At 35.7% G+C, this 10,134-nt stretch overlaps 1 protein-coding gene across 1 annotated transcript in view; it reads left to right on the top strand.

Moving 5' to 3' along the window:
• The first annotated feature begins 7,466 nt into the window (after positions 1 to 7,466).
• LOC103731173 (UDP-glucuronosyltransferase 2B1-like) overlaps positions 7,467 to 10,134 on the top strand; it is a 17,681-nt gene continuing 15,013 nt past the window's right edge. Inside the window, exons 1-2 of the mRNA XM_029561793.1 lie at positions 7,467 to 8,227; positions 9,335 to 9,483. Coding sequence (XP_029417653.1) covers positions 7,477 to 8,227; positions 9,335 to 9,483 — 900 coding nt within the window. The 5' untranslated portion in view covers positions 7,467 to 7,476. The remainder of the gene's footprint in view (positions 8,228 to 9,334; positions 9,484 to 10,134) is intronic.

Below are 10,134 nucleotides of genomic sequence, written 5' to 3'. Positions count from 1 at the left end.
AACTTACAGAACCCATTAAGACTGTCTTTTCTCAAGGCCATAGAGATTCGCAGGAAACCATAAAGCTGTCTTTTTCTCAAAGCCATAAAGATGTTTCTCTTCTGGCCTTTTGGCTCCCAACAGTACTTGAAGACACAAATCACATGATTATTTCAATGGATGCAGAAAAGGCCTTTGACAAAATCCAACATGCATTCATATTAAAAGCACTAGTGGAAATTGGACTGGAGGGAACATTCCTCAACATAAGCAAAGCTATGTACAAGAATCCCAAAGCCGAAATCACTCTAAATGGAGAAAAACTGGAAGTATTCCACTAAAGTCAGACCAGGAAAGGCTGTCCCCTATCCCCACTCTTTTTAAATATAGTGCTTAAAACTCTCTCTAGAGCAATAAGACAGGAGAAGGAAATTAAGGGAGTACTAATTGGAAAAGAAGAGGTCAAATTATCAGATGATATGATGTTATACTAAAGAGATTACAAATAATTTCAACCACAAAACTGCTAGAAATGATGATTACTTTCAGTAAAGTGGCAGGCTAAGAAAATCAACTTATGAAATTGAGTATACTTTACATATGTCATTAACAAGCAGTCAAAAAGAGCATTCAATACACAATCACAATAAGCTCAAATAAAATAAAATATTCAGGAATAACACTAACCAAAAACAATGAATAATTCTACAATGCAATTTTTAAATCTCTAAATAAAGAGATAGAGGAAGATACCAGGAGATGGAAGGAACAAACATGCTCATGAATTGGTAGAATTAATATTGTGAAAATGACCATCTTATGAGAGGCAATCTATATATTCAATGCAATACCAATAAAACTACACATGACATTCCCCAAAGAACTAGAAAAAATCTTAAATTTTATACTGAATCACAAAAGACCCTGATTTTCAAAGAAATGTTGGGAAAAAGAACAATGCTGGGGGCATTATCATACCAGATCTAAGACTCTGTTACAGAGCTCTAGTCATAAAAGCAGCATGGTGCATTGTACAAAATCAGGTACTTAGATCAATGGAATACAATAGAAGACCCAGACAGGAATACATTCCATTTCTGCCTCCTGATATTTGACAATGGTGCCAAGAACACCCATTGCAGGAAATAGAGCATCTTCAACAAACAGTGCTGGCAAAACTGGATCCTCACCTCTTTGTAGAAGAATAAAATCGGACCCTTATTTTTCACCCTGCAAAAAGTCAACTCAAAATGGGTCAAAGATTTCAATATAAAACTTGAAAGTCTGAAGCTTATGAAAGAAAACACAGTACCCTACAAGATAAAGGTATGAAAAAAAGACTTTCTAAATCAACATCTGTTGCTCAGTCATTAAGGTCAACAATCAACAAATGGGATCTCAGTAACCTACAATGCTTCTGTAAAGCAAAAGAAACCACCAAGCAAATGAAGAGGAAACCCACTGAGTAAATGGAAATCTTCACTTGTTACACACATTCTATAGAGGACTAAAGTCCAGAATATACAAAGAACTCAAAAAACAAAGAAACAACAACAACAAAATGACCCAATAGAAAATTTGGTTAGGAATCTAATCAGAGAGCTCTCAAAAGAACTAAAAATGGCTAAGAAATACCTTAAAAATTGGTCAATATCCTTAGTAAATAGAGAAATACAGATCAAGATCACTTTAAGATTCAATCTTATCCCAATCAGATTGGCTAAGATCAAGAGAACAAATAACATCAAATGCTGATGAGGATATGGAGAAAGAGGAACACTCATTCACTGCTAGTGAGATTGCAAACTCATGCAACCACTGTGGAAAGCAGTGTTGAGAACTCTTAAAAAACTAAAAATGAATCTACCACGTGATCCAGGTATGCAGCTCCTTGTCATATATCCAAAGGACTCACCCTACTGTAGAGATACCTGTACATCGATGTGTGTTGCTGCTCTTTTCAAAAGAGCTAAGAAATAGAAACAATTTAAATATTCCTCAATTGTTAAATGGATAATGAAAATGTGGTATGTTTACACAACAGAGTTCTACTCAGCAGTAAGAAAAGATGAACTTATGCAATTTTCAGGTAAATGGATAGAACTAGAAACTGTTATACTAAGTGAAATAACACAACTCAGAAACACAAGCAGCATTCTCCCTCATTTGCAGATTATATCATCAATCCCTGTATGTTCGTATATATCCTGATAACACACCAGGAGCCAGGAAGATTGAAAGGAAACACAGAGGTGAAGGAAAAAAAAAAAAGAGCTGGAAAGTGGAGGATAGTAGGGAACAGGTTTTTGCAAGGTAGGAAGTTGGAAAAATGAGAGTGTTTGGCTGGGTGGGGAGGAGGGAGGGACATGCAAGGAACCATGGGACAGGGATGTCAAACTACCTCTATTGGTGCAATACTGGCACTGTTATCTGGTAGGAGTGATCAAAAGCTATCTAATTGGACTTAAAGCCCTTTCAATGGGAGGGAACTCATGGGTGACACTGTAATTACAGACAAATATACATGGCTGGAGAGATCATAGATATTAGAGAAAACCCTACCTCTGTCATAACTAGAGACAAATGAAATTTATTACCATATGTTAACTCAGGAGAGGATGGATGGTGGAAGGAAGTGCTATGGAGGCAGATGGGGAAACGGGGTGTTTGGAATGGGGAGGGAGAAGGGAGGTTGGCAGGGGAGAGAGAGGAGAGATGAATGGAGCTTGGGTGATGGGTAAAGCCAGAGGGAAATGTGTTGACTCAGGAACCCACTGAAAAATACACATATGGTGTCTGAATATTAGTGCATGTGTATAACTGGGGATTGTAAGGCAAAGAGCACGGTACCAGACAGGAGTCACCTCCCTTCAAGTTGTTGGTCACAGTTGTCCATGAGACCCCCCAAAATAACACAGCCTATTGCTGGAGCCCTTGATTATCTCCCAGAACTCGAAGGTAAGATCGTACTGCTGAAGACAGGACACACATCAGACATGGAACTTGGGGAATTGGAGCTGAAACTGACCTGGAGGCCCTCTCACTGAAGAAAAGCTCTCATGGTTCTAGAGAATACTGTGCAAGCATCTAAGGGAGAAAATCAATCCGCAGTCCAATACAGTTCTAAAGCCTAATGGCCACAATGACTGGCACAGCAAACTACAATGATTAGTTCAGTACTGGCACTTTTATATGTGATCAACAGCTATCTAATTGACCTTAAAGCCACGTCAATGGGATTGAACTCATGGGTGGCACTGTAATTATAGATAAGTATACATGGTTGGAGAGGTCATAGATCTTACAGAAAACCCTACCCCTGTCATTATAGACAAATGAAATTTATTACCAAATGCTAAATATGGAGCCTTACATTATAAACATGTATGCTGTATACCACTCTTCAAGACCACTCCTTTTTGCATCAGACTGAGACTATTATAGAGTTGTACAACTGGTCAGGCATAGAGAATATGTGTTTGATGGAGAACCATCACTTAGGGAATTCAGGACAAGAACTCAAGGAAAGAACCTAAGTGGGAACTGAAGCAGACACCACAGAGGAATGGAGTTAACTAGCTTATTTGCCTGGTTTGTTCAACTGTCTTGCTTATGTAACCCAGATGCATCTGCCTGCTCAAGCATAGCTTCACATGCAGTGAACTGGGCCTTCCTGTATCAATTAGCAATTAAGAAAATGCCTCATAGACATAGTCATAAGCTATTCTGATGGAGGAAATACCTCAATCGAGATTCCTTCTTCTCCACTGACTATAGTTTGTGTCAAGTAGACAAAAACTACTCAGTAAAGCCTCCTATTGATCCAAGTAATTTTCATACCAAGTAGAAAAATAAGCAATAGACATTGAAATTTTCAAGCAAATCAAACATACAGGAAAATGAATTGTAAATTTGCATCTTCAATATGGTTTCTGAATCATTTAAATAACTGTGATTGTAAGGAAAAGATCTCTTACATGGTTAGATATCCAATAAGAAAGAAATCATTAAAAAATAACAAATACCCCTCCAAAACAGCAAATGTATTCAGGGTCTTCTGTATATTAAAAATAAATTGTAAATACAACTCAACAAATTAGGATCTTCTTCACTTATTCCTACACCAGAATATTGGCTTCCTTGAATTTTTCTAGATTCCTTTCCCTTTCCTCAATCATAAATATCTGTATTCTGATGTGTTAGCAGCAGTCTTGGTCACATTCACAAAGAAATGGGACTTCTTCAAGGGCAAGACCCATATTCACCTTTTCTCTTCATTTCCCTTCTTCAGTCATTGGCAGCCTCCTGCCCATTAGGGGAAGCAGATATTTGTCAAGCTGTAAATATAATTGGCAGGGTAGATACTTGGACTCAGGGTTGTTGAGTTCTGGCCTATTCTGATCTCAGGGAACTTCTGAAAGTGTTCACTGGATTGGCCTACATAAAATCAAAATGTGTTAGCTATAGGGATATAAGGAAATGAATAAGTACATGATGATGTTCTGCTATTTCTTTTTGTCTTGTTTTGTTTCTGTTTTATTTTATTTTTCATTTTTTTCATTTTTTTTTTATTAAATTTTTGTGTGTTTCATACGAAAAAGTATTCTGCAATTTCTGATATCTACTTAATATTACTTCCGGGTTCAAGCACAACCTTAACATTGTATGGCTTTCTTTTAATGACTGCAAGTCTATAAACTGTCTTTGAGAGGCCTCAAAGCAAGTAGAAGACACAGCATTCTAGAATTTGATGTCTGCATATCTATCTATAATACCAAGATCCCTTCACATAAGTTATCAATTAGTCTTTGGACTCAGTAGCTAGGGTAATACTTTTAAAAATTAGCAAAATCTAACAGAACATGAAAAATTCTTTTATTGTCAATTACTCTACCAAAATATCAGTATTTGGGGCAGGAGCAAATGGCTCTGGTTGAAAGCTCTGGCTGTTCTTGTTGAAGACTCCGGTTTGCATCCCTACACCACGTGACAGCTAACAACCATAGGTAACTCCAGTTCCAGACGCCCTCTTCTGTTCTCTGTGCGCAGTGCACGACACAGGTGCACTTCCACACAAAACAAAAATAATCAAAAATAATTGTAAAACTATATCAATGTTTGTGGGATAATAGCTAAAAAATATGAGCGTTTGGTGCAATGGTATGGCTAAATAGGAAGCATAATCTTACTTTTCTCTGTATAATCCACTGTGGTTCTATGTGAAATGTCTGTCCTTATCTTGGGGCACTGTTATGGACCAACCTTGACCCACCAAACAGACCCTTTCTTCTACTTTTTCTTTTTTCTGACCCCTACCTGTCTGATTTAGTTTCTCACAAATCCAGTTTACATGCTGGTATAAATCATTTAAATTCAGTAGAAACACTTTTGCAATGAACACATCCCTCCAGGGACTTAAAAAAAAAAAAAAAACAAACACTGAAGACCCATAATAACGTGACTGTACCTGTTAAACTAAATTCCTCTGTAAACTCTCCTGTGACCACAATCTTATGGATCCTGATGAACTAGGTATCAAATTCTGTCTTTCCCATGTCCAATTCCATTAATGCTCACCTTTCTACTTTTTTCTTCTAAGTCCCTGATATTCATGGGGAACTGAGATAACAAATAGTACGAGTTCTTAATGGCTCATGTGAGCCAGTCTACTTGGGACAGATTTCCTTCAAATTGCTGCAAATTATGCAGGCTGTCTCTAGGAGGGATGAATAGTTAAATAAATAAATGATTTCTCTGCTTACACGGCTCTGAGACTGAGCTCATCTGCCTCCATATCCAACAGCCTCACATGCCAGGCAGAAAAAGGCATATTGATATTTCTCTTTTAAAGTCTTCCCAGTTCAAGCAGTTCAGATGAAATTTCTCCTGTGATTTTCATGTTTATCTTTGCTATCTCATTATTAAGGCTCCTATATGCATCATAAATCATGGACTTTTTCCTCCATCTATACTAAAGGTAGACTTAAGAGATACCTTCCATCATGTATACTCTATTCTCTCCCTTTTCAGTACCTGGGTCTGCCAATGGGTTTCACGCTCTAGGATCCCATGAAGAGCTTTTCATTACAAACCAAATGTCACTGTTTCTCCTGTTCCCCACCAGCTCTAATAAACATCAAACCAACATGTGTATCTTGTTCTCTGTTTTTTCACTTTTCCTGCATATCAGGTTCTAATGCGAAGAAATGCATCATATCTTTCTCATGTTTTAATTCCCTTCTTATGCAAGGAAGTTCTTTCTGGGAAGACAGCTGAGTTTCAGCTGCATGTTATATTGCCTACAATGAGTTCCACACAATCACTTCTCCCTGAATCGTCAATGATTCTGTCCTTCCATGTTTGGGATTTAAAAATTACCTTTCCTGGGAAGATGGGAACAAATGTCTATTCACATCAGATAAGGCAATGATGAAAAAAACAAAGAAATGGATTCACTCAAATGCAGCCTTTTGAGATGAACAATTTATTGGATTCATTTCAAGAACATGAAGTAGAGATCTTTTTTAAAGGTTAAAAACTCATTCAATTTTATGTCTGACAGGGTTTGTACTGAGTTCAATATTGTATAACTGTATTAATTCAGCTGTGAACCTAAAAATTGTATAGTCACTTTTGAAAGAGATGTATCTTTGCTCTGGAAATTGTTGATGAGTATGTTAAAGCTGTAATGAAATGCTTCTTCTAAAAAATAAAAAAATTCAAACAATTAATTGTAAAAAAGAAAACATACAAGTAAAATTTTAGAACTTTAGGTTTAAAAAAAAAGAGGTCAGTCACTGGAGCATGGATGACTCAAGCAACTGTTTCATCTAAAAATCTGCCTAGCATGAGTGAAAGCTCAGGGAAGGTATTTCATCTTAGTTAATGAACAACTTATAGGTATTTCTGAAAACAGATCTCTACCCCAGAAAATTTTTTTGATTTATTTTACCTAAGGATACGTGCTATGAGTTTTGTTAGTAGTTTTGCTTTTTTGTTTGTTTGTTTTATTTTGCTCTGTCTTTTGAGCCTCCTTCCACCCTCCAGGATTGAACATGCCAATTTTGAGCAACAAACTACATAGCATAATGCTGTGGTATGTACTATAGTCAAAAAATTTAAAAATAACTTCTTTGAAAAATGTTGATTCAACAGTATCGTTCACTGTTCTTTACTGCTACATGAGGACAGTACAGAAGGAAAAGCCTCTCAATTGCCACAATTTCTGACAGGACCCTGAAATATTATCATTAAGAGAGGTGACTTGCACAGAAAACTTTATTATATCTTAGTGAATAGAATACAGTCCAAAAAGAAAGTAGGCAAACAAACTTTCAAAATCTTCAGTTCAAACTCCATGTATTTATTTACATATGGAATCATATGATCAGGCTTCTCATCTTATTCCTGTACTTTGAATTGTAGAAGTTACGTGTTAACTTTTTGTTTGATTTGTCTTTATATATAAACAGGGAAGGCTGAAGAGAGGAACAGCAAATGCAGAAAGCATTGCATTGCAGCAGGATGTCTATGAAATGGTCTTCAGTCCTGCTCTTGACACAGCTGATATGCTACTTCAGTTCTGGAACTTGTGGAAAAGTACTGGTGTGGCCCATGGAATACAGTCATTGGATGAACATAAAGATAATCCTGGATGAACTTGTTGAAAGAGGGCATGAAGTAACTGTTCTGACATCTTCAGCTTCCGTCCTTATTGATCCCAGCAAATCATCTGCTATTAAATTTGAGATTTACCCTACATCAATGAGTAAAGATGATCTGGAATATATGTTTATGAAATTGGTAACAGAATGGACAAATAATTATGGAAAAAAATCATTTTGGACATTACATTCACAATTGAAAAAATACTTTGATAAATATTCTGATACTATTGAAAATTTATGCAAAGCAGTAGTTAGAAACAAGAGTCTTATGAAGAAACTACAGGAATCAAAGTTTGATGTTGTTCTCGCAGATGCAATTGGTCCCTGCGGTGAGCTGCTGGCGGAGGTATTTAAAATACCACTCGTGTACACTCTTCGCTTCTGTCCTGGATATACTTTTGAAAAGTATGGTGGGGGACTTTCGTTCCCTCCTTCCTATGTGCCGGTAATTTTCTCAGAATTAAGTGACTGGATGACATTTGTGGAGAGGGTAAAGAATATGATGCATGTTTTATACTTTGACTTTTGGTTCCAAACATTTAATGAGAAGAAGTGGAATCAGTTTTACAGTGAAGTTCTAGGTAAGCTCTGTCTTTCATTGCTACTTTGAAATTCAGACTATTTCCGTGAACATGAATGTGTCTGAATTAATATGAAACTAGAAGTATGTGGCTGTTAATTATGAATTGAAAAAACAAAAACAATAGAATTTAATCAAGCAATCTCAGAAGCAAAGAGACACCAGGGAGTTGTTCAGAATACTCCAGAAATTAAAATCAATATTTCTACAAATTGAGCCAAAGAGAATTTCTCTGAAGAATTATTTGTGGTTTACCTTGTGTGTTATTTGACTTCAATAAAGTAATTATAGATGTCTAAGTATTTTAATGATCATAGATATGTACATTAGGAACTTGTATTTCTCCACCACTGTCACCTACGGAACATCAGGGGAAATATTTCACTTTGCAAATCAGGTACTTCATGTATAAATTGAAATATTTAACTGTAATATGATGAAATACCCTTCAAAATTGAGCATTGTTTTAAGATCAGAAAGAGAGTTCTGTGAATTTAGGTTATTTAGAATTTCAGACTTCACAAATTGATATCAATCATGTTTTAAAGCCTAAATCCTTGCTACATAATGGATATGCTTTATTAGTTTGTTCTTTCAAAGTTCCTTTCCAATAACTAAAACCTGACCTAAATTATGAATAAGCAATATTTGAATTGGTATAATTTTTAAAATATTTACCACTGTGACCAAGTTAATATTACTAAACTCCTATGATGAACAAATTACAATATTAGCTATATGGAATTCAATCACATTCTTCAAGTTATTACAATTTATCTAAAGAATCAAGTATCAAGGACAGGGCATCTAAATTGTAAAAATTAGATGAAATATTCTATGAAAGCTATTTTTTAAATTATTATAAGATTCATTGAGTATAACATGGAGTTTCTAAATTAATAGCTTTTATTTTGAACCTGTGTTACAATGTAATTAATGTATGTATATCTTAGTGTTTGTATTCCTATATATAGATATATCATTAACCAAACTCAAATATTTGAAAACCCTGTTTGTATTATTTCAGACCACCTCCAGAAATCACAGGCTATATTCTAGACAACATTTTCACATTATTCTGCATTTTTTATTTTTTGTTTTGCTCCAGGGAGACCCACAACAATATTTGAGATGGTAGGAAAAGCAGACATGTGGCTCATTCGAACATATTGGGATTTAGAATTTCCTCGTCCCCTCTTACCAAATTTTGAATTTGTGGGAGGACTTCACTGCAAACCTGCCAAACCTCTGCCTAAGGTAACACCACACATGCTTCCCTTGATTGCATTCCTCTGTAATTTTCAGGGAAATGATATTGCTTCTCTTGTTTGGGCTGTTCGATTTAATGGGATATATGAAAAGTGCATTACAGCATTCTTTCTATTATAGACTCGTATATTCCCATACATTCACAAGTCCCTGCATTTCCCTTCTGTCAGGCAGGTAAATTCTTATCCTTTTAGGATATTGGCACTTATATTAGGATTTTCAGGTGCAGTTGCTAAAAAATATAATCATTTATTCAAGAATATAATTTAGGACCCTACTATGTACTACAGACAGATATTGGACATGAAAAAGAACAAAGAAGCATTGATTTATGCACCATATAGAATATAATCTACTTGGGTAAACTATGAAAAATAACAAAGTTTGTGAGTAGTGTTACCATGGAAATTGCTATGTTGAGGAAACAATGAACAGATATCACAGGATACAACCTAGAGTCCTTGCTTAGTTATGTTGACACCTGAGCAAGTGAAGGAAAGAGAGAGAGAGAGAGAGAGAGAGAGAGAGAGAGAGATGAATAAAAGCAGATAGAGGTGCAAAGACTGTTTCCAAGAAAATTTTTCAACTGTATTTTTGTTCATTTCATATTGGAGATCTTAATCAAATATTGACACCTCC

This window comes from Nannospalax galili, unplaced genomic scaffold (assembly GCF_000622305.1).
Source record: "Nannospalax galili isolate Female #2095 unplaced genomic scaffold, S.galili_v1.0 scaffold50, whole genome shotgun sequence".
Classification (NCBI taxonomy): domain Eukaryota; kingdom Metazoa; phylum Chordata; class Mammalia; order Rodentia; family Spalacidae; genus Nannospalax; species Nannospalax galili.
Note: the sequence above shows the minus strand (reverse complement) of the source record. Positions and strands in the feature narration are given on the sequence as shown.